Source organism: Scyliorhinus torazame, chromosome 22 (assembly GCF_047496885.1).
Source record: "Scyliorhinus torazame isolate Kashiwa2021f chromosome 22, sScyTor2.1, whole genome shotgun sequence".
Taxonomy (NCBI): domain Eukaryota; kingdom Metazoa; phylum Chordata; class Chondrichthyes; order Carcharhiniformes; family Scyliorhinidae; genus Scyliorhinus; species Scyliorhinus torazame.
In genome coordinates this window covers 83,622,041-83,647,360 of record NC_092728.1, presented here as the reverse complement: position 1 = coordinate 83,647,360, position 25,320 = coordinate 83,622,041, and the positions used below count along the sequence as shown (strand labels likewise).

General features: G+C 48.9%; 1 protein-coding gene across 7 annotated transcripts in view; it reads left to right on the top strand.

The window, feature by feature from the left end:
- Positions 1 to 25,320, top strand: part of mapkap1 (MAPK associated protein 1) — a 426,562-nt gene that overhangs the window by 336,127 nt on the left and 65,115 nt on the right. For all 7 annotated transcript variants that reach the window (XM_072488485.1, XM_072488483.1, XM_072488481.1 and 4 more), the window contains one exon: positions 25,001 to 25,141. In XM_072488485.1, the coding sequence (XP_072344586.1) occupies positions 25,001 to 25,141 (141 nt within the window). The remainder of the gene's footprint in view (positions 1 to 25,000; positions 25,142 to 25,320) is intronic.

Below are 25,320 nucleotides of genomic sequence, written 5' to 3'. Positions count from 1 at the left end.
GGTTAGGGGAGAGTTGATCTCCATTAGGGCTTACAAGGAGAAAAAAAGAGGGCAAAGAAAGGGAGAGATTCGTGGGGGAGATTTTGAAGGTGGATAAAAGATATGCGGAGGCCCCGGACGAAGGACTATATAGAGAGAGGCGAAGACTTCAGACGGAATTTGACCTGCTGACCACAGGGAATGCAGAGGCACAGTGGAGGAAGGCACAGGGGATGAGATACGAATATGGGGAAAAGGCGAGCCGGCTGCTGGCCCACCAGCTTCGTAAGAGGATAGTGGCGAGGGAAATTGGGGAAGTCAGGGATGAAACGGGAACTACGGAGCAGAGAGCAGGGAAGGTAAATGAGGTGTTTAAGACCTTTTATGAGAGGCTATATAGGTCCCAACCCCCGGAGGGAAGAGCGGGAATGCAATAGTTTCTGGACCAACTAAGGTTCCCGAGGGTGGAGGAGCAGGAGGTGGCAGGTCTGGGGTTGCCAATTGAAGTGGATGAGGTGACTAAAGGGCTGGGGAACATGCAGGCAGGGAAGGCCCCGGGACCAGATGGGTTCCCGGTGGAATTTTACAGGAAATATGTGGACTTGTTGGCCCCGCTGCTGGCGAGAACCTTTAACGAGGCCAGAGAAGGGGTGCTCTACCCCCGACAATGTTGGAGGCGACGATATCACTAATCCTGAAGCGGGGTAAAGATCCGCTGCAGTGCGGGTCATATAGGCTTATCTCGCTCGTGAATGTAGACGCCAAGTTGCTGGCAAAAGTGCTGGCATCGAGGATTGTGTCCCGGAGGTGGTGCATGAAGACCAGACAGGGTTTGTAAAGGGGAGACAACTGAATGTCAACGTGCGACGGGGTGATAATGATGCCCCCAGCGGAGGGGGAGGCAGAGATAGTGGTAGCGATGGATGCACAGAAGGCATTCGATAGGGTAGGGTGGGAGTATCTATGGGAGGTGTTGAGGAGGTTTGGGTTCGGGGAGGGGTTTGTCAGTTGGGTCAAACTCCTATATGGGGCCCCAGTGGCAAGTGTGGTCACAAATCGGCAAAGATCGGAGTATTTTTGGTTACGTAGGGGAACAAGGCAGGGGTGCCCCCTGTCCCCATTACTGTTTGCGCTGGCAATTGAACCATTGACTCTAAGAAATGGAGGGGGGTGGTTAGAGGGGGAGAGGAACATCGAGTGTCACTCTACGCAGATGACCTACTGCTATATGTGGCGGATCCTGTAGAGGGGATGACAGAGGTTATGCAGATATTGAGGGAGTTTGGAGATTTGTTGTCGATAGTGTGGAAGGATGTAGCCGGTTACAGAGGGATATAGATAAGCTGCAGAGCTGGGCTGAGAGGTGGCAAATGGAGTTTAATGTAGAGAAGTGTGAGGTGATTCACTTTGGAAGGAATAACAGGAATGCGGAATATTTGGCTAATGGTAAAGTTCTTGAAAGTGTGGATGAGCAGAGGGATCTAGGTGTCCATGTACATAGATCCCTGAAAGTTGCCACTCAGGTTGATAGGGTTGTGAAGAAGGCCTATGGAGTGTTGGCCTTTATTGGTAGAGGGATTGAGTTCCGGAGTCGGGAGGTCATGTTGCAGCTGTACAGAACTCTGGTACGGCCGCATTTGGAGTATTGCGTACAGTTCTGGTCACCGCATTATAGGAAGGACGTGGAGGCTTTGGAGCGGGTGCAGAGGAGATTTACCAGGATGTTGCCTGGTATGGAGGGAAAATCTTATGAGGAAAGGCTGATGGACTTGAGGTTGTTTTCGTTGGAGGTTAAGAGGAGACTTAATAGAGGCATACAAAATGATCAGGGGGTTGGATAGGGTGGACAGTGAGAGCCTTCTCCCGCGGATGGAAATGGCTGGCACGAGGGGACAATAACTTTAAACTGAGGGGTAATAGATATAGGACAGAGGTCAGAGGTAGGTTCTTTACGCAAAGAGTAGTGAGGCCGTGGAATGCCCTACCTGCTACAGTAGTGAACTCGCCAACATTGAGGGCATTTAAAAGTTTATTGGATAAACATATGGATGATAATGGCATAGTGTAGGTTAGATGGTTTTTGTTTCGGTATTGTTCTATGTTCTATTTTTCGGGATATAGGCTAAATATGGGGAAGAGTGAGCTTTTCGTAGTACACCCCGGGGATCAGGGAAGAGGGATAGACGCCCTGCCGTTAAGGAGCGTGGAAAGGGACTTCCGGTTGCGGCAGGGATGAGCTAGCCGCACATTTCGGCGGCTCCAGGTCCGACGGAACTTCGGGCTCTTTTAAGAGCCCCAACGGGGACTTTGCCGGCCGAAAAACCCGGTGCGAGGTGCATGGGAAGGGAGCCCCCCCCGAACGACGGAGGGAAAAACCGGCGGCGGCGGCTGCAGCCCGAAGAATCTTCAACCACAAGGTCAGAGGGAGTGGAGAACAAAATGGCGGCGGAGAAATCGCAGGCGACATGGGGGCCTGAGCAGGACGAGGTTGTGAGACGGTGCGTGGATCTGCTGAAGAAGGAGGTAATGACCCCGATGTTACAGGCAATTGAGGGGCTTAAGGAGTCTTTAAAGACCCAGGAGACTGAGCTTCGCGTGGTGGAGCAGAAGGTGTCAGGTATTGAGGGCGAGGTCCTGGGCCTGGCGGTTAAGACTCAGACGCACGAGGCACTTCATAAAAAGTGTGCTGACAGGATTGAGGCCCTTGAAAATGGAGCGCGAAGGAAGAACCTTAGGATACTAGGTCTCCCGGAGGGTGTGGAAGGAGTGGACTGTGGAGCGTACGCAAGTAAGATGCTGAGCTCACTGATGGGTGCTGAGGCCCCTGCGGGCCCCATGGAGGTGGAGTGGGCAACTCGGATCCCGGCGAGAAGACCAAAAGCAGGAGAACCACCCAGGGCGATAATCGTGCGATTCTACCGCCTTAAGGACAGAGAAGAGGTCCTGAGATGGGCTAAAGGTGCGGAGTAGCAGATGGGAGAATGCTGTGGTAAGGATCTACCAGGATTGGAGTGCGGAGGTGGCGAGAAGGAGGGCGAGCTTCAACCGAGCCAAAGGTTTTGCACAAAAGGAAGGTGAAGTTTGGGATGCTGCAGCCGGCAAGACTATGGGTCACGCATCAGGAGAGACACTATTATTTCGAGACGGCGGAGGAAGCATGGTCCTTCATCAATGAAGAGAAACTGGACCGGAACTGAGGGACTGTTATTGTTGTTATTATTGGTTTTGTTAATGTGATGGTGAAAGTTAATCGAGAAGTAAACAGGGAAGGGGGGAGACACTGGGGAAATGTGGGCGCCGGTGAGGGGGGAAAGGCGGGACATAGTCGGAGAATGGGGAAGGAGAGGGGGAGGGGAAAGGGAGCTGCGCCATAAGAGGCGGGTCAGGTAAAGGGATGTTCCTGCGCCAGAAAGAATAAGGCGGGAAAACAGGCGCAAGGCGGATGGGAGATCCCTCATACCGGGGGGGGGGGGGTCGAGGAGCGAGCAGGAGTAGCCGGGGTCAGTTGCAGTCAGCTGACTTACGGAAGTGATATGGGGGGAGCAATCAAGCTAGATAGGGATCTTGCCGGGGGGGGGGGGGGGGGGGAGGAACACAACTGGGTTGCTGCTGCGGAAATTCAAAAGGAAATGGCTAAAGAGTGGGTGGTTGGGGGCGGAATGCGACGCTGGGGGAGCGAGCGCGGAGGCGGGATATGGGACTGGCCTAGAGAAGGTAATGGCTAGTCGACACGGGAGGGGGGCAGGTAGCCCCCCAGTGAGGCTGATCACGTGGAACGTGAGAGGCCTGAATGGACCAATAAAAAGGGCCCGAACGCTCGCGCATTTGAAAGGACTAAGGGCAGACGTGGTTATGCTCCAAGAGACGCACCTAAAGGTGGCGGACCAAGTTAGGCTAAGGAAAGGATGGGTGGGACAGGTGTTCCACTCAGGACTGGACGCAAAGAACAGAGGGGTGGCCATTTTGGTGGGGAAACGGGTAGCATTTGAAGCAAAGAACATCGTAGCAGATAGTGGAGGTAGATATGTAATGGTGAGTGGTAGGCTGGAGGGAATGGAGGTCGTGTTGGTTAATGTGTATGCCCCAAATTGGGACGATGCGGGGTTCATGAGACGGATGCTGGGGCGTATTCCGGACCTGGAGGCAGGAAATTTGATTTTATGAGGGGACTTCAATACGGTGCTGGACCCGGGGCTAGATAGATCCAGCTCAAGGACCGGAAGAAGGCCGGCAGCGGCCAAGGTACTTAAGGGGTTTATGGACCAAATGGGGGTAGTGGATCCATGGCGATTTCTTAGACCCAGGGCTAGGGAGTATTCCTTCTTCTCCCACGTCCATAAAGTGTACTCCCGGATAGATTTTTTTGTTTTAGGAAGGTCGTTGATCTCTAGGGTGGAAGAAGCTGAATACTCAGCCATAGCGGTTTCGGACCATGCCCCACATTGGGTGGACCTGGAAGTAGGAGAGGACAGGGAGCAGAGAACACTCTGGCGATTAGATGTGGGACTGATGGCGGATGAGGGAGTGTGTGCAAGAGTGAGGGGGTGTATTGAGAGATACCTGGAGGTCAATGACGACGGCGAGGTCCCTGTGGGAGTGGTCTGGGAAGCACTAAAAGCGGTGGTCAGAGGAGAGCTGATTTCTATTGGGGCCCACAAAAGGAAAACAGAGGCCAAGGAAAGGGATAGATTACTGGGGGAGATTGTAAGGGTGGACAGGGAATTTGCAGAGACCCCGGAGGAGGAGCTGTACAGGGAGAGGAGACGACTCCAGACCGAGTTTGACCTTCTGACCACCAGAAAGGCGGAGGTACTGTGGAGGAAGGCACAGGGGAGGAGGTATGAATATGGGGTAAAGGCTAGTCGCCTGTTGGCGCACCAACTGCGAAAGAGGGCAGCAGCGAGGGAGATAGGAGGAATTAGGGATGAAAGGGGAGACACTGTGCGAAGGGCAGGAAAGATAAATGAGGTGTTTAAGACCTTTTATGAGGAACTGTATAGGTCTCAGCCCCCAGAGGGAGAGGAGGGGATGCGGCAGTTCCTGGACCAATTGAGGTTCCTGAAAGTGGAGGAGCAGGCGGTGGCAGGCCTAGGGGCGCTGATTGAGGTGGACGAGGTTATTAAGGGACTGGGAAGCATGCAAGCAGGGAAGGCCCCGGGGCCGGACGGGTTCCCGGTGGAATTCTACAGAAAATATGTGGACTTGTTGGCCCCGTTGTTGGCGAGGACGTTCAATGAGGCCAGGGAAGGGGGGACTCTACCCCCGACGATGTCGGAGGCGTCGATATCGCTAATTTTGAAGAGGGACAAAGATCCGTTGCAGTGTGGGTCCTATAGACTTATTTCACTATTGAACGTGGACGCCAAATTGCTAGCAAAGGTGCTGGCATCGAGGATAGAGGACTGTGTCCCGGGGGTGGTGCACGAAGACCAGACAGGGTTCGTAAAAGGGAGACAACTGAATGTTAACGTGCGACGACTATTAGGGGTGATAATGATGCCCTCCATGGAGGGGGAGGCAGAGATAGTGGCAGCAATGGACGCAGAGAAGGCATTTGATAGGGTGGAGTGGAAGTATTTATGGGAAGTGTTAAGGAGGTTTGGGTTTGGGAACGGGTTTATTCGCTGGGTTAGACTACTTTATGGGGCACCAACGGCAAGCGTAGTTACAGGTCGACATAGATCGGAGTATTTCCGATTATATAGGGGAACAAGACAGGGGTGCCTGCTGTCTCCATTGTTGTTTGCATTGGCAATTGAACCTCTGGCCATGGCATTGAGAGACTCCAGGAAATGGAGAGGGGTGACTAGAGGGGGAGAAGAACACCGAGTCTCGTTATACGCGGATGACCTATTGTTATACTTGTCGGACCCAGCGGGGGGGATGATAGAGGTTATGCGAATTTTGAGGAGGTTCGGGGAATTTTTTGGGTATAGGTTAAACATGGGGAAGAGTGAATTATATGTGATACATCCAGGGGACCAGAGTAGAGAGATAGAAGGCTTACCGGTAAGGAAAGTGGAAAGAAACTTCCGATACTTGGGGATTCAGATCGCTAGGAGCTGGGGAACCTTGCACAGACTTAATCTGACACGGCTGGTAGAGCAAATGGAGGAGGACTTTAAGAGGTGGGACATGCAGCCTTTATCGCTGGCGGGCAGGGTGCAAGCAATTAAGATGATGTTCCTCCCGAGGTTCTTATTTGTATTTCAATGACTCCCTATTTTAATCACCAGGACCTTTTTTAATAAAATAGACAGGAGCATTACGAGCTTTGTGTGGGCAGGGAAAGTTCCGAGAGTAAGGAGGGGGTTCCTTCAGCGCAGTAGGGACAGAGGAGGGCTGGGAGATTATTATCGGGCCGCCAATGTGGCAATGATACGTAGATGGATGATGGAGGGTGAGGGAGCGGCGTGGAAAAGGCTGGAGAGAAGGTCCTGTAAAGGGACGAGTCTAGAGGCGCTGGTGACGGCACCGCTACCGCTCTCACCGAAAAAGTACACCACGAACCCGGTGGTGGCGGCAACACTGAACATATGGGGACAGTGGAGGCGACAGAGAGGGGTGTGGGCAGCCCTGGTGGGGTCCCCTATCAGGAACAACCATAGGTTTGTCCCAGGAAGAATGGATGGAGGATTTCAGAGCTGGTACCAGTTGGGAATTAGGAAGGTGGGAGATTTATTCATAGATGGGACTTTTGCGAGCTTGGGAGCACTGGAGGAAAAGTATAAGTTACCCCGGGGGAATTTCTTGAGATATATGCAGGTGAGGGTGTTTACTAGACAACAGGTGAGGGAATTTCCGCGGCTCCCGACACAGGGGATACAGGACAGGGTGCTTTCAGGGGTGTGGGTCGGAGAGGGCAAGGTGTCCGAGATTTACAGAGAGATGAGGGAAGAGGGGGAGGAGTCGGTGGGCGAACTAAAGGAAAGTGGGAAGAAGAACTAGGGGAGGAGATAGAGGAGGGTATGTGGGCTGATGTCCTAAGCAGGGTAAATTCCCCTTCCTCATGAGCCAGGCTTAGCCTGATTCAATTTAAGGTGCTACATAGAGCACACATAACGGGGGCAAGAGTGAGCAGGTTCTTTGGAGTGGAGAACAGATGTGGGAGGTGTGGCGGGAGCCCGGCAAACCACGCACATATGTTTTGGGCGTGCCCGGCACTGGTAGAATATTGAAAGGGAGTGACGGGAGTGATCTCGCAGGTGGTGAATGCCCGGGTCAAACCAAGCTGGGGGTTAGCTCTATTTGGAGTTGCGGAAGAGCCGGGAGTGCAGGAGGCGAAAGAGGCCGATGTCGTGGCCTTTGCGTCCCTCGTAGCCCGGCGCAGGATCCGACTCATGTGGAAGGAGGCGAAACCCCCCGGACTGGAGTGGAGGCCTGGGTAAACGATATGGCGGGGTTTATTAAACTGGAGCAGATAAAGTTTGCCCTGAGAGGATCGGCTCAAGGGTTCACCAGGCGGTGGCAGCCATTTCTCGACTACCTAGGGGAACGTTAGAGGGAAGACAGATGACCAGCAGCAGCAACCCAGGGGGGAGGGGGGGGGGGGGAAGAGGAGGTTTAGTTGAGTATAGGTCAATAGAGTATGAGGTTTTGTTACTTGTGTATTATTATTATTATTATTGTTAAAAAGTTAAAAATTTCTGTTTTGTTATTGTTATCGTTTCGTTTGTTTTGTAAGCGGGAAAAATGTTGCTCAGGGAAAAAAAATTTCAATAAAATATATTTATTTTTTTAAAAAAAGGAGCGTGGAAAGGAGCTTCCTATATTTGGGGATTCAGGTAGCCAAGAGCTGGGGAACTCTACACAAACTCAATCTGACGCGGCTGGTGGAGCAGATGGAGGAGGATTTCAAGAGGTGGGATATGCTGCCGCTCATGCTGGCGGGCAGAGTGCAGGCGGTAAAAATGATCATCCTCCCAAGGTTTCTTTTTGTGTTTCAATGTCTCCACATTCTGATCACTAAGGCCTTTTTCAAGAAAATAGACAGGAGTGTTATGAGTTTCGTGTGGGCAGGGAAGACCCCGAGGGTAAGGAGGGGGTTCCTGCAGCGCAGCAGGGACAGAGGGGGACTGGCGTTGCCGAATCTGGACGACTACTACTGGGCCGCCAATGTGGCGATGGTTTGTAAGTGGATGAGGGAGGGAGAGGGTTGGCGTGGAAGAGGCTGGAGATGGCGTCCTGTAAAGGAACGAGCCTAAAGGCGCTGGTGACGGCGCCGCTACCGCTTTCCCCGAAAAGGTATACCACAAACCCAGTGGTGGTGGCAACCTTAAGGATCTGGGGGCAATGGAGGCGAAACAGGGGGGTGACGGGTGCCTCCGTGTGGTCCCCGATCAGGAACAACCATAGGTTTGTCCCAGGAAGGATGGACGGAGGGTTCCAGAGCTGGCATCGGGCAGGAATTAGGAGGTTGAGAGACTTGTTTATTGATGGGGAGTTTGCGAGCCTGGGAGCGCTGGAGGAAAAGTATGAGTTGCCCCCGGGGAATATCTTCAGATATATGCCAGTGAGGGCGTTTACGAGGCAACAGGTGAGGGAACTTCCACTGCTCCCGACACAGGGGATCCAGGATAGAGTGATTTCGGGGGTATGGGTCGGGGAGGGCAAAGTGTCCGAAATATATCAGGAGATGAGAGACGAGGGGGAGGCGCTGGTAGAGGAGCTGAAAGGAAAATGGGAAGAAGAGCTGGGGGAGGAGATTGAGGAGGGGCTGTGGGCTGATGCCCTAAGTAGGGTAAATTCCTCTTCCTCGTGTGCCAGGCTTAGCCTGATACAATTCAAGGTTCTACACAGAGCACACATGACGGGAGCAAGAATGAGCAGGTTCTTCAGAGTGGAGGACAGGTGCAGGAGGTGCTTGGAAGCCCGGCGAACCACACACATGTTCTGGTCGTGTCCGGCACTGGATGAGTTACTGGAGGGGAGTGGCAAGGGTGATTTCAAAGGTGGTGAAGGTCCGGGTCAAGCCAGGCTGGGGGGTCAGCTATATTTGGGGTAGCGGAAGAGCCGGGAGTGCAGGAGGCGAAAGAGGCCGATATTCTGGCCTTTGCGTCCCTGGTAGCCCGGCGAAGGATCTTACTTATGTGGAAGGAAGCGAAACCCCCCGGCGTGGAGGCCTGGTTAAACGATATGGCAGGGTTCATAAAACTGGAACGAATGAAGTTTGCGTTGAGTGGATCGGTTAAGGGGTTCTCTAGGCGGTGGCAACCTTTCCTTGACTATCTCGCGGAACGTTAAGGGAAAATAGATCGTCAGCAGCAGCAGCCTGGGGCGGGGTGGGGAGCACTATTTTTTTTGTTACTTTGTTAGTTCACTATTTTATTTAAATAATGTTACATATTAGCTATTGTTATTTTTTATGTTGATTTGCAAAGTGGAAAAATTGTGTTTGAAAACTTTAATAAAATATATATTTTTAAAAAACTGTTCCACTGCTTTGCCTGTGGCCAACAACTCGAACTCTGCCTGCAACTTTCGCCGCTCCCTCAGGAGCCCCGCGTCTGGGGCCTCAGCATATCTCCTGTTCAACCGGAGTATCCCCTCCACTAATCTCTCCCTCTCCGCCTGTTCCCCCTTTTCCCTGTGGGACCGAATCAAAATTACCTCCCCTCTAACAACAGCCTTCAGAGCTTCCCTCACCGTCGCTGCAGATACCTCTCCCGTGTCATTTGTTTCCAAGTAGTTCTGGATGGACTTATTCACCCGCTGCAGACCGCTTCATCCGCTAGCAACCCCAGATCTAGTCTCCATAACGGACGTTGCCCTCTCTCCTCGCCAACCCGCAAATCCACCCAATGCGGGGCATGACCCGACACGACAATTGCCAAGTATTCCGTCCCCACCACCCTCGGTATTAGCGCCCTGCTCAGAACAAAAAAGTCAATACGAGAGTAAACCTTATGGACGTGAGAAAAAAAAGAAAACTCCTTCGCCCTCGGCCGTATAAACCTCCATGGGTCTATCCCCCCCAACTATGTCATTATGCCCTTCAATTCCTTTGCCACAGCCGGCCTCCTCCCTGACCTGGATATTTATTTATTTATTTTTAAAATAAATTTAGAGTACCCAATTCATTTTTTCCATTTAAGGTGCCATGACTACCAGCAGCTTCCCGCCAAACTTGGTGGACCTCATCTGCTTCGCAGTTCCATCCCCCCCCCCACACACACACACCTTTCAGCAGTTCATATAGTCTGGGTGTCCTCTAATGCCTTCTTTATGGTAATCTCGCCTCTGCTAGTCATGTCTTTTGTATAGCCATGTCGTTAACATCATAGATTAGCCTGTCTCTCAACATGTCGTTAAGTGCAGACCCAAACTCGCATTGTTCAGCCATTTGTTTCAGGTGTGCCACGAACACCGCTATCTTCTGCCCTGGGGCTCTTGTCATCAAATTAAATTTGTATCACAGCCTTATCACCGAAGGCTTTGGGTGATAATGTCCCTAGACTAATTCCACAAGCTCCTCAAAAGCTTTGGAGACGGGAGCTTCTGGAAAAGTCAGACTCCTTATCAGGTTGTAGGTCGGAGCCCAACAGGCTGCTGATAGAATTACCCGCTGCTTTTTCTTTTTAAGAAATAGTGCAAGCATTTGACATATAGCACCCACTGTTCTGCAGGATCGAATGGCTCAAATTTCCCAAAAAGGGGCAGTTTGACGCTTGGAATGCTGAGCGATTGTGCTTCAAAGAAAAAAGGTTTCCACATGAGGTCTGCTTTCCAGATTTCTGTAGCAGTAGGAAAGGAACTTCGATTGATCCTTGTCGCTAAATGTTGAAGGACCAGCAGCCACCAAGTAGATTAACAAAGAAATGTTTATTAAGGTAAATAACTATTTACACCAAACTGCCAGGGAAAATTCGGTCTCGGGATTTGCGTGCTCTGGCCCAATTGGCTGAACAGGTCACATGACCCTCCGAACTCTCCCCTTAAAGGGGCATGCTACCTCGTATTCAGAACTATTTTGTGAATTCATCCAAGAAAAACATTTGTGCATGAGGAAATTCCGTTTATTTTACTTCAAATTGTTATCCAATTGTCCCTAAACATTGCATATATTCTTCATCCTAAATTGTGGAACAAATATTTTTGTAATGCTGTTTGCTCAAACCGTTGATTGAACCTGGAGGTCGCTAAGAGACAAGCTGGCAATCTTCCACTAATAACAATTGCAGAAAAATGTGACTTGAGTAAATCCCCTGTGTGTATTTGAGAAGATGCCTGATGGTTGCATGCACTACCCTTGATTACCAAACCCATCACTGAAAGATTCCTTATGATAAACGGAGCACGTACACATTATGATACAGGCCCGAATACTATCCACTCTTAAGGAATCAATAGTGTTACAGTGCACCTAAATTTACAAACAATCTTTCATGGAACTGTTGACTCTGGCTGCTACGTAGTAGTTGATGTAATGCATTCCTATCATGTTTTTCTCCATAACTGCGCCCCCCCCAAACAAATGCTGAAACACTCCAATTAAAATACACCCGAGAGCTTGAATAATTCAAGAAACTTTTGGAGGATATATTCTGAGTGTTGTGCACCCTGCTTGTATAGCATATATGCTTGAAACTACATGCAACTTAAGAGGTTGAAAAGTTGATCAGTGTTCAATCCTTCTTAGCAGGTTTATTAAGAGGAAGTTATGATTGTAACTTTACGATGCATGTTTGTTGTCCTTCAAGTTCCATAGAATTCCTAACAGCTGCAAGTAAATCATCCAACTTGAAAGTCATGCAATATAAGTCTCCAGGGTGGCATTATGGTTAAACACTGCAGCATCACAGTGTCAAGGACCCGGGTTCAATTCCAGCTCCTGGTGACTGTGTGGAGTTTGCACATTCTCCCGGTGTCTGCATGAGGTTTCTCGGGGTGGTCCGGTTTCCTCCCACAGTCCAAAGATATACAGGTTAGGTAGATTGGCCATGCTGAAAGTGTCCTTTATTATCCAGGGATGTGCAGGTTAAGTTAAGGGGTTATTGGGATACGGCGGGGAAGTATGCTTGGATGGACTGCTCTGTCAGAGGGTTGGTGCAGACTCGATGGGCCGAATGGCCTCCTTCTGCACTGTTGAGATTCTGTAATTCTATGATTCAATACTGCATTAGATATAGTGATGCAATAATGCTTAAGAAATTTCCAGTTTTCAAAAATTGCTTGAGCTCCGGATACATGCTTCAAACTGAGAAGGACTTATTGTAGAACACTTACTGCCCTGTTTGAATGTTTAAAGATTAGATTATGTTGAATTCGTAAATCTTGAGTAAAGGTACTGCATGCTCCTCAGCAACTGGCAATGATATCTTGACTTATTATGGGTTTAATATTCCAGGTTAACGTAATTTAAACCTTTGAAAACATGATTGTATTAATGAAGATAATGTAAAATTCTCATTATCCTGCAGGAAGCAGTATAATAAGTTTAAGACACATTTACTTGCTATTGGGGATTTATTTTAATATACTTGAGGGTGATTTTCCTTGTGATATACAGTACAGGTGTTAACATTTGCATTCTTTGCCTGATATAGTGTAGCATGTGCTTGATTTCATTTCAGAGTGAAAAATAAATGAAATGCCAGGGTTTCAAATAATGTATAATTCACAGCAAGTGACAGCAGGCTTTTAATACTGGCTCTAGCCGACAGCCTAGCGCCAGGAAATGTCACACTTGGAACGAAAGCAACTTGCTTCCTGTTCTGTAGGCTTTCTTGATGACTAAGTGATCGATTACCTATGACTTTTCTTTTGGGAAAACCATATGCAAAATTGTGTGCTTTTTTTTCTTGAAAGCCGTTTAATTTGTTAAACACAACAGGCGTTGTTAATATATAAGTATAGAAAGTGTGTGCTTGAAATATCATTCACATCACCTTGACTACACAAAGTGCTTGTCAAACTGAGAGAACTAGCTGTAATTCACTGGCTAGTTAGATTTTAAAGTGAAAAATGAATAAGCGTATACGTTTTGGTGAGTTATTTTATTTACTTGTCAGCTTTACCACTTTCTTAATGCCCTATTTCCACTGCTTGTGTGAAGTTTTCTTACCAGAGGCCCTCAGGAGGAGCTGACTGAAGAGTAAAAGCAGTGTCATCAAATCTAAGATGAGGACTGATCAGAGAGTCCAACACTGCTGGGATTAAAGAGGGCATTGTAGAATATGGAGAAAGAGTAGTAATAGTTGAGAATGACTGGAAGGATAAAGACAAAATGAAGATTATATCAAATGACAAAATAAACCAAGGGTGATGTCTAAATAGCCCAGTGAGATCCCCACATTGTTCCTTGACCCACATCCAACTCAGCACATGAGAATGTAGAACCATGAAGGTATTTGGGCAGCCTCTCTCAAATTCTAGTAGGTGGGGGCTCACATCAGAAACTACCCCTAATTAACATTAATAAAATTTTTCACTTGCCGATTACAAGGGTAGCTGATGTGAAAATGAAGAGCAAGTTTGCACCAAATGGTCGTTCTTTATGAGATCGGGTTGAAGGTATATTCATATCAATCGTGCCCCTCGCCTGACATGTGGTGATCCTCAGGTTAAACCACCACCAGTCAGCTCTCCCCCTCAAAAGGGAACGGCAGACTATGACGACGTTACCTTTTATATTGTTGCCACAGCACGGGATCCTTTACTGTATAATAATTGACCCTGAACATGCGTGACACTAATACTAGAAGTATTCCATTCTTCATATGCTCAATCTTAAGAAGATTCTTCCACTTTTACAATAAAAAGGAACTTGACATCAGGGGTGGTATCTTTGTTGTCTGAGCCAAGTTGACCAGGGAGGTCCAAGATTTTGTCTCTGATCTGTACTCAGCTGGATCAGTAATGGGAAGACAGAGCTTCATAGAAACTCAAAGCGCAGCTGAAGGCCATCGCCCATCATGTCTATGTGGACTTGGAGCAATTCTGCTTTGGCTCACATCTCCACTTTTTGGTATCCATGTAGGCTTCTCATCCTCAAAACCTATCCGACTCTCCTTTTTAAACTTACTCATGAAATCCGCTTCCACCATCTTATAGGTGAGTGTTTCAGATCCTGGAAACACTTCAAGTGAAAAAAATTCTCCTCATCTCCTCTCTAGATCTTTTGACAATGATTTTGTACTATGACATCTGGTTATTGATCCACTCCCCAGAGAGAAATAGTTTTGCATTAATGTAAGGCTTTTCATGACCTTGAAATATACTAAGCACCTCACAGCCTAAAAAGTACTTTTGACGGTAAACGCTTTGGGGCGGGGTGATGGGGGGGGGGCGCGGTGGGGCGGTGGAGAGAGAGAGGGAATCTTGGGGCTCATCCGTTTAAAATGGCACGGGAGAGTTTCTGGTATTTGGGGGTCCAGGTAATGCACGAGTGGGCCATGATTCATAGGTGGAACCTGACAGGACTGGTGGTTGAGGGGAACCTTAAACAATGGGATACTCTGCATTTGACATTGGCGGTACGGATACATGCAGTAAAGGTGAACATGCTGCCAAGATTCCTGTTTGTTTTAAGGCCCTCCCGATTTTCCTCCCCAAGGCCTTTTTCCAGAAGACAAGATACATTAATTTCTGAATGTGTGTGGGCAGGGAGGAGGCCGAGGATTTGTAGCACTCTGCTGCAAAGGCAGGGGCGGGAAGGGGGACTGACACTCCCGGATTTGCTGCATTACTATTGGGTCACGAATGTGGAAAAGGTGAGGCGAAGGTTGGGGGGGGGGGGGGGGGTTGGTGAGCCCGAGAGCCCTTGTGATGGCCCCATTGCCCTTCGTCCCAAGGGGGTACACGAGAAGCCCTGTGTTGAGACCATCCATAAAAATTTGGAACCAGCTGAGGAGGCAGTTTAAACTGGAGCACATGTCGGTGATGACGGCACTGTGTGGGAATCATAGGTCTGTGACGGGGGGTGGGGGGAGGGTGGGTAGGATGTACAGGAGATGGCTGGAGGAAGGGCGAATGCGAGTCAGGGACATGTCCGTGGAGGGTATGTTTTCTGGGGAGGGGAACTGCGGGAGAAGTTCGCGCTACCACGGGGGAGTGAGTTCAGATACATCCAAGTAGCTGTCCTCATTCCCTCATGTACCAGATTATTCGCTTTTAGAGAAAAAGTTGCTCCTGGATGAAGGGGAGGATGGTGGGATTAGGGACATATGGGTGGTTGGGAGAGAAGGGCACGACCTTAGTGAAAAGGATCAAGTGGGAGGAGGAGTTGGGAGGGAGAGAAGATGGGGAGTTTGGTGTGAAGTAATGCGCTGAGTGAACTCAACCTCCTCTTGGGCAAGGATAAGTCTTATACATTTTAAGGTGGTGCATAGGGAAGTGTACCCACTGTGGGAAGTGCACCCATCTCCAGCTCCTCAGAAACCACGTTAGGGAGCTGGAGTTGGATGAACTTCGGATCATTCGGGAGGCAGAGGTGGTCATAGATAGAAGCTTCAGGGATGTAGTTACTCCGAAGAATGAAGATAGATGGGTGACGGTGAGAGAGGCTGGGAGGAAGCGGTCAGTACAGGGAACCCCTGTGGTCGTTCCCCTTAGTAACAAGTATACCGCTTTGGATACTGGTTGGGGGGGGGGGGGGGGAGACTTACCAGGGGTAAGCCATGGGGTACAGGTCTCTGGTGCAGAGCCTGTCCCTGTTGCTCAGAAGGTAAGGGGGGAGAGGAGTAGAGCATTAGTCATTGGAGACTCCATAGTTAGGGGGATAGATAGGAGATTTTGTGGGAACGAGAGAGACTCGCGGTTAGTGTGTTGCCTCCCAGGTGCCAGGGTCAGTGATGTCTCGGATCGTGTTTTCGAGATCCTTAAGGGGAGGGGGAGCAGCCCCAAGTTGTGGTCCACATAGGCACCAACGACATAAGTAGGAAAAGGGATAGGGATGTAAGGCAGGAATTCAGGGTGCTAGGGTGGAATCTTAGAGCTAGAACAAACAGTTATTATCTCTGGGTTGTTACCCGTGCCACGTGCTAGCGAGACGAGGAATAGGGAGAGAGAGCAGTTGAACACGTGGCTACAGGGATGGTGCAGGAGGGAGGGTTTCAGATACCTGGATAATTGGGGCTCATTCTGGGGTAGGTGGGATCTCTACAAACGGGATGGTCTGCACCTGGACCAGAGGGGTGCCAATATCCTGGGGAGGAAATGTGCTAATGCTCTTCGGGAGGGTTTAAACTAGATTGGCACGGGGTTGGGAACTTGAATTGTAGCTCCAGCATACAGGAGGTTGAGAGTAGTGAGGTCATGAGTAAGGTTTCAAAGTTGCAGGAGTACCAGCAGGCAGGAAGCTGGTTTAAAGTGTGTCTACTTCAACGCCAGGAGCATCCGGAATGAGGTGGGTGAACTTATAACATGGGTTGGTACCTGGGACTTCGATGTTGTGGCCATTTCGGAGACATGGATAGAGCAGGGACAGGAATGGTTGTTGCAGGTTCTGGGGTTTAGATATTTCAGTAAGCTCAGGGAAGGTGATAAAGGAGGGGGAGGGGTGGCATTGTTAGTCAAGGACAGTATTACGGTGGCAGAAAGGACCTTTCATGAGGATTCGTCTACTGAGGTAGTATGGGCTGAGGTTAGAAACAGGAAAGGAGAGGTCACCCTGTTGGGAGTTTTCTATAGGCCTCTGAAAGGTTCCAGGGATGTATAGGAAAGGATTGCAAAGATGATTCTGGATAGGAGCAAAGTATCAGGGTAGTTGTTATGGGGAACTTTAACTTTCCAAATATTGACTGGAAACGCTATAGTTCGAGTACTTTAGATGGGTCCGTTTTTGTCCAATGTGTGTAGGAGGGTTTCCTGACACAGTATGTAGATAGACCAACGAGAGGCGAGGCCATATTGGATTTGGTACTGGGTAATGAACCAGGACAGGTGTTAGATTTGGAGGTGGGTGAGCACTTTGGTGATAGTGACCACAATTCGGTTACGTTTACTATAGCGATGGAAAGGGATAGGTTTATAGCTGGGGGAAAGGCAATTATGATGCGATGAGGCAAGACTTAGGATGCATAGGATGGGGAAGGAAACTGCAGGGGATGGGCACAATGGAAATGTGGAGCTTGTTCAAGGAACAGCTACTGCGTGTCCTTGATAAGCATGTACCTGTCAGGCAGGGAGGAAATGGTCGAGCGAGGGAACCGTGGTTTACTAAGGTAGTTGAATCACTTGTCAAGAGGAAGAAGGAGGCTTATGTAAAGATGAGACGTGAAGGTTCAGTTAGGGCGCTGGAGAGTTACAAGTTAGCTAGGAAGGACCTAAGAGAGAGCTAAGAAGAGCCAGGAGGGGACATGAGAAGTCTTTGGCAGGTAGGATCAAGGTTCATCCTAAAGCTTTCTGTAGGTATGTCAGGAATAAAAGAATGACTAGGGTGAGAGTAGGGCCAGTCAAGGACAGTAGTGGGAAGTTGTGCGTGGAGTCTTGAGGAGATAGAAGAGGTGCTAAATGAATATTTTTCGTCAGTATTCACACAGGAAAAAGACAATGTTGTCGAGGAGAACACTGAGATACAGGCTACTAGACTAGAAGGGCTTGAAGTTCATAAGGAGGAGGTGTTAGCAATTCTGGAAAGTGTGAAAATAGATAAGTCCCCTAGGCCGGATGGGATTTATTCTAGGATTCTCTGAGAAGCTAGGGAGGAGATTGCTGAGCCTTTGGCTTTGATCTTTATGTCATCATTGTCTACAGGAATAGTGCCAGAAGACTGGAGGATAGCAAATGTTGTCCACTTGTTCACGAAGGGGAGCAGAGACAACCCCGGTAACTATAGACATGGGAGCCTACTTCTGTTGTGGGCAAAGTCTTGGAAAGGTTTATAAGAGATAGGATTTATAATCATCTAGAAAGGAATAATTTGATTAGGGATAGTCAACACGGTTTTGTGAAGGGTAGGTCGTGCCTCACAAACCTTATTGAGTTTTTTGAGAAAGTGACCAAACAGGTGGATGAGGGTAAAGCATTTGATATGGTGTATATGGATTTCAGTAAAGCGTTTGATAAGGTTCCCCATGGTACGCTATTGCAGAAAATACGGGGGCATGGTATTCAGGGTGATTTAGCAGTTAGGATCAGAAATTGGCTAGCTGCAAGAAGACAGAGGGTGGTGGTTGATGAGAAATGTTCAGCCTGGAGTTTATTTGCTAGTGGTGTACCACAAGGATCTGTTTTGGGGCCACTGCTGTATGTCATTTTTATAAATGACCTGGAGGAGGGCGTAGAAGGATGGGTGAGTAAATTTGCAGATGACACTAAAGTCGGTGGTGTTGTCGACAGTGCGGAAGGATGTTGCAGGTTACAGAGGGACATAGATGAGCTGCAGAGCTGGGCTGAGAGGTGGCAAATGGAGTTTAATGTAGAGAAGTGTGAGGTGATTCGTTTTGGAAGGAGTAACAGGAATACAGGGCTAATGGTAAGATTCTTGGTAGTGTGGATGAGCAGAGAGATCTTTTTTTAAAATATATTTATTAAAGTTTTTTACCAACACAATTTTTTCCCCTTACGAACAATAACCCTCCCCCGTAACAAGATAACAAGAAATCGCACTGAGCAAGATATATACATGGCAAAATGGTATATTTACATAGCTTTATACACTGGCTCTCTCCCGCACGTGCCAGTTTCCCCCACCCTTCATGTTATCTCCTGCTCCTCCATCCCCCCAAGCAATTCCCCCCCCCGGGTTGCTGCTGCTGCTGACCCAACTTCCTCTAACGCTCCGCGAGATAGTCTAGGAACGGTTGCCACCGCCTGTAGAACCCCTGCGCAGACCCCCTTAAGGCAAACTTAATCCTCTCCAGCTTTATGAACCCAGCCATGTCGTTTATCCAGGCCTCCACGCTAGGGGGCTTCGCCTCCTTCCACATTAGCAAGATCCTTCGCCAGGCTACTAGGGACGCAAAGGCTAGAATGCCGGCCTCTTTCGCCTCCTGTACTCCCGGCTCGTCCGCTACTCCAAATATTGCTAGCCCCCAGCTTGGCTTGACCCGGACTTTCACCACCTGAGATATTGCTCCCGCCACTCCTCTCCAGAACCCCTCCAGTGCCGGGCATGACCAAAACATATGGACATGGTTCGCCGGACTCCCTGAACACCTTCCGCATCTGTCCTCTACCCCAAAGAGCCTACTCAACCTCGCCCCCGTCAAGTGCGCTCTGTGAACCACCTTAAATTGTATCAGGCTGAGCCTGGCACATGAGGAGGAGGAATTAACTCTACCCAGGGCATCAGCCCACAAACCTTCCTCGATCTCCTCCCCCAGCTCCTCATCCCATTTACCCTTCAACTCTTTTGCTAGCGCTTCCCCCTCTTCTTTCATCTCTTGGTGTATTGCCAAAACCTTGCCCTCCCCGACCCATACACCCGAGATCACCCTGTCTTGAATTTCTTGTGCTGGGAGCAACGGGAATTCCCTGACCTGTCGCCTCACAAAAGCCCTCACCTGCATATATCTAAATGCATTTCCCGGGGGTAGTTCAAACTTCTCCTCCAGTGCCCCTAGGCTCGCAAATGTCCCGTCAATGAACAGGTCCCCCATTCTTCTAATCCCCGCCCGATGCCAGCCCTGGAACCCCCCGTCCATCTTCCCCGGGACAAACCGGTGGTTACCCCTGATCGGGGACCACACCGAGGCTCCCACTGCACCCCTGTGCCGTCTCCACTGGCCCCAGATCCTTAGCGTTGCCGCCACCACCGGGCTCGTGGTATATTTTGACGGCGAGAACGGCAGCGGTGCCGTCACCAACACCCCCAAGCTCGTTCCTTTACAGGACGCCATCTCCATCCTCTTCCATGCCGCCCCCTCTCCCTCCATAACCCACTTGCGGATCATCGCCACATTTGCTGCCCAGTAGTAGCTCCCTAGATTTGGCAGCGCCAACCCTCCTCGGTCCCTGCTGCGTTCCAGGAACCCTCTCCTTACCCTCGGGGTCTTCCTCTCTTGAAAAAGCCCTTGGTGATCACGATGGGAAGGCACTGAAACACAAACAAAAACCTCGGAAGGACCACCATTTTGACCGACTGCACTCTACCCGCCAGCGAGAGCGGTAACATGTCCCATCTTTAGAAGTCCTCCTCCATTTGGTCCACCAAACTCGTCAGATTCAGTTTATGTAGGGCCCCCCCAACTCCTGGCTATCTGGATCCCCAGATACCGAAAACTCCCCACCGCCCTCCTCAGCGGTAGGTCCCCTATCCCTCTTTCTTGGTCCCCTTCCTGTAATACAAAGAGCTCACTCTTCCCTACATTGAGCTTATAGCCCGAGAACTCCCCAAACTCCCTAAGAGTCTGCATGACCTCCACCATCCCCTCCATTGGGTCCGCCACGTACAGCAACAGGTCATCCGCGTATAGCGATAGCGACACCCAATGCTCTTCTCCCCCTCGGACCACCCCCCTCCATTTATTAGATCCCTCAGTGATATGGCCACGGGTTCGATCGCCAATGCAAATGACAGGGGGCACCCCTGCCTCGTTCCTCGGTACAGCCGAAAGTACTCCGACCTCCGCCGGTTCGTCACTACACTCGCCACCGGGGCTCTGTAAAGGAGCTTAACCCAGCTGATAAACCCTCCCCCGAACCCAAACCTACGCAACACCTCCCAGAGGTACTCCCACTCTACTCGATCAAAGGCCTTTTCCGCGTCCATAGCTGCCACTACCTCCTCCGATGGCATCATTATCACGTTTAAGAGCCGCCGCACATTAGTGTTTAATTGCCTGCCCTTTACAAATCCCGTCTGGTCCTCCTGAATCACCCCCGGGACACAATCCTCAATCCTCGTGGCCAGCGCTTTTGCCAATAACTTAGCGTCCACATTGAGGAGCGAGATCGGCCTGTACGATCCACATTGCAGTGGGTCCTTGTCTCGCTTTAGAATCAAGGAAATTGTCGCCTCGACATTGTCGGGGGCAGGGTCCCCTCCTCTCTTGCCTCGTTAAAGGTCCTCACTAGTAGCGGGGCCAACAGATCTACGTACTTTCTGTAGAACTCCACCGGGAACCCGTCCGGCCCCGGGGCCTTCCCCGCCTGCATACTCCCCAAACCCTTGCTCCGCTCCTCCAACCCGATTGGTGCCCCCAAACCAGCCACCTCTTGCTCCTCCACCCTTGGGAACCTCAGTTGGTCTATGAATCGTCTCATCCCCTCTTCCCCCCCCCCTGGGGGCTGGGATCTGTACAGCTCTTCATAGAAGGCCTTGAATACCTTGTTTATTTTCGTTACACTCCGAACCGTGGCTCCCCTTCCATCTTTGATTCCCCCTATTTCCCTCGCTGCCGTCCTCTTACGGAGCTGGTGTGCCAGCATCCGACTAGCCTTTTCCCCGTACTCGTAGGTCGCCCCCTGCGCCTTCCTCCACTGTGCCTCTGCCTTCCCCGTGGTCAACAGGTCAAACTCCGTCTGGAGCCATCGTCTTTCCCCAAGTAATCTTTCCTCCGGGGCCTCTGCGTATCTCCTGTCCACTCTCAAAATCTCCCCCACTAACCTCTCCCTTTCCATGCCCTCTGTCCTCTCCCTATGAGCCCTGATGGAGATTAGCTCTCCCCTGATCACCGCCTTCAACGCCTCCCATACCATCCCCACTCGCACCTCCCTGTTGTTGTTGGCCTCCAAGTACCTTTCGATACACCCCCTCACCTTCCCACACACCACCTCATCTGCCAGCAGTCCCACATCCAGCCGCCACAGTGGGCGTTGGTCCCTCTCCTCTCCCAGCCCCATTTCCACCCAGTGCGGGGCGTGGTCCGAAACAGCTATAGCCGAATACTCCGTCCCCTCCACCCTCGGGATGAGCGCCCTGCCCAGAACAAAGAAATCTATCCGGGAGTAGGCTTTGTGCACGTGGGAGAAGAAAGAAAATTCCCTGGCCTGCAGTCTTGCAAACCTCCATGGGTCCACTCCCCCCATCTGATCCATAAACCCCCTAAGCACCTTGGCCGCCGCCGGCCTCTTTCCCGTCCTTGATCTGGAGTGGTCCAGTGCTGGGTCTAGCACTGTATTGAAGTCCCCACCCATTATCAGGCCTCCTACCTCCAGGTCCGGAATGCGCCCCAACATGCGCTTCATGAATCCAGCATCATCCCAGTTCGGGGCGTATACATTTACCAACACCGCCCACGCCCCTTGCAGCCTACCACTCACCATCACATATCTCCCTCCATTATCCACTACGATAGTCTTGGCCTCAAATGACACATGCTTTCCCACCAAAATTGCCACCCCTCTATTTTTGCAGAGAGATCTTGGTGTCCATGTACATAGATCCCTGAAAGTTGCCACCCAGGGTTGATAGGGTTGTTAAGAAGGCGTACAGTGTGTTAGCTTTTATTGGTAGAGGGATTGAGTTTCGGAGCCATAGGTCATGTTGCAGCTGTACAAAACTCTGGTGCGGCCGCATTTGGAGTATTGCGTGCAGTTCTGGTCGCCGCATTATAGGAAGGATGTGGAAGCATTGGAAACGGTGCAGAGGAGATTTACCAGGATGTTGCCTGGTATGGAGGGAAGATCTTATGAGGAAAGGCTGAGGGACTTGAGGCTGTTTTCGTTCGAGAGAAGAAGGTTAAGAGGTGACTTAAATGAGGCATACAAGATGATCAGAGGATTAGATAGGGTGGAGAGTGAGAGCCTTTTTCCTCGGATGGTGATGGCTAGCACAAGGGGACATAGCTTTAAATTGAGGGGCGATAGATATAGGACAGATGTCAGAGGTAGGTTCTTTACTCAGAGAGTAGTAAGGGCGTGGAATGCCCTGCCTGCAACAATAGTGTACTCGCCAACATTAAGGACATTTAAATGGTCATTGGATAAACATATGGATGATAAGGGAATAGTGTAGATGGGCTTTAGATTGGTTTCACAGGTCGGCGCAACATCGAGGGCCAAAGGGCCTGTACTGCGCTGTAATGTTCTATGTTCTAGGGTTCACATGACTCAGGGCCCAGATGAGTGGGTTTTCCCGGAGGTAATGGGCGGATGCGAGAGGTGTGGGAGGGAGCCAGCAAACCATGTCCATAAGTTCTGGAGGTGTGTGGAGTTGGAGAACTTTTGGGAGGTAAGTTTAGGAATCTATCGAGGATTACAGCGTTTGAGATGAAGCTGGACCCCATGGTTGCGATCTTTGGGATTTCAGAGTTGCCGGAGCGGAAGGGGGCCGATATCATGGCCTTCGCCTCTCTGATCGGCCGACGATGGATACTTTTGAATTGGGAGGTCGGCAACTCCACTGGGGTTTGCGGCATAGTTGGGAGACTTGTACGAGTTTTTCAAATTTGCCCTGAAGGGGTTAGAGGGGGGCTGTTTATGACTATATTTGAGGAGCTGTTTGTCAAGAGCATGGGGGTGGTTTAGGAAAAATGTATAAACTGTATACTCTGTTGGATGTTAAGATTGTGTTACTATATTGAACATGTTTGGAATAAAATACCTTTTTTTTTTTAAAAGTACTTTTGAAGTGGAGTCGCTGTTAGAATGTAGGAAGGACTGCCCATAATTTTGCTGGCCAGTCCTATTTTTCATTGCTTGAAATTGGGCATGAATGGAGATCAATAGAGAATTGGATCCATGATATCCCAACAGGCAGGACACCATTCTAGCACTTATGGTCAAGATCTTCCACATGGGAAAGGTACCAGAGATTGACTGTATTTCCATGGAAAGATATCCCATTGAAGTAGTTTGTACCTTGAGAACAGGAAAAAAAATAATAAAATTTGAATTTAGAGTACCCAATTCATTTTTTCCAATTAAGGGACAATTTAGCGTGGCCAATTCACCTACCCTGCACGTCTTTGGGTGTGGGGACGAAACCCAAGCAAGGGGAGAAAGTGCAAACTCCACACGGACAGTGACCCAGAGCCGTGATCGAACCTAGGTCCTCGACGCCATGAGTCACCAATGTGCCACCGTGCTGCCCTGAGAACAGGAGAAAATAGTATAATTTGAAATCTAAAATCAGTATTACACTTAACAACAAATACATGCATTTATATAGTTACGAAAGAAAGGAGTAGAAGGGATGACTGAAAATAACAAGTAATTGGGAGTATATTAATTGTGTTTTGGGAAGAATTGAAAGCCTTCAGGGACTATGGAAACTCAATTTGCTGGAAACAATTTGCAAAGGAATTCAAAGTTACTAAAGGACATTAACTTTTGTCTTGGACTGTTAGAACTTAGTCTTATTCTTTTCTTCGCAATGTCACTGATACCAACTTCTGCTAAACATTTCTTCCACGTTGTAATTTAGACATGGATTTTCATGTATTTTTTGATTTTATCAATGCAGATCAATGTACGTTGTGCCGTGTTTGGAAAAATCAAATTGCGAAAACTTATCTCAAAGAGCTCTACACTTCCTCTTTTTTAAAAAAAATATGTAGATGCTTGGTGTGTCAAACCAAATTCATTTGCTGAAACTAATTTTTAAAAACTGCAGGCGCTGGAAAGTTTGATAATAAAATGAGAAACGCAATTCGGATAACATTTGTGGAAAGAATAGATGATTTCATTGGGTATCTTTCAGTTTGCTCACCATGCATAATATTAGCATTGCAGGGTTAATTCTAGCAACTATCTGATATTTATTTTCTTGGATTTCAGTGGAAATAAATATTGATGTTTTCTAGTTAATCTGGACAGTTAACCTGCAAATGCCGGCTTTATACACGGGCTGCATTCCTTCATTGGAAAGTGGAAATTACTATTGAGACTTCTGAACAAGATACTAGCAGTTGACCGGGATCCATGGAAATAAGTCCCAATGAGGGTGTCAGTGTGTTGTGTAAGAGGACGAAATGGCACCTTGAAAGTCTGAAATTTGTTCTGACAAAGAATTTGCACCTGAAATGCTAACTCATCATTCTCAAGAATTTCCACAATTTATTTGCTGCTTATGCGAAATTGGTATTATCCCCTATTCTGATAATGTAGATTGTTGATCATTTCTTTAAAAGTTGAATTGATTTAATTTTTGCAAATGGAGGATTTTGTTTATTTCAGTTTGTTTTTTAATCTGCAGGTTCAAGAGGAGAAGAGAGTTCAGAGGATGAGCCACCTCTAGATATGACGACAGTGCAAGATATTCTGAGCAGTCATCGTTACAAATCTTACAAAGTCAGCATCGTCCACAAGTTACGATTCACCACAGATGTCCAATTAGGTAACTTGTGAAATACAACAAAAAAATTAAGTTTTTCAAAAATGTTTTTTAACTAGATTGGTGTTTCCCTCAAATTGCTAAAATTCTAAATAATTCTGAAAATATTGTAGATACCAATTACGTTAATTGTAATAAAACACATGGGCACTAATTATTCAAATTAAGCTAAGTATTCTGTT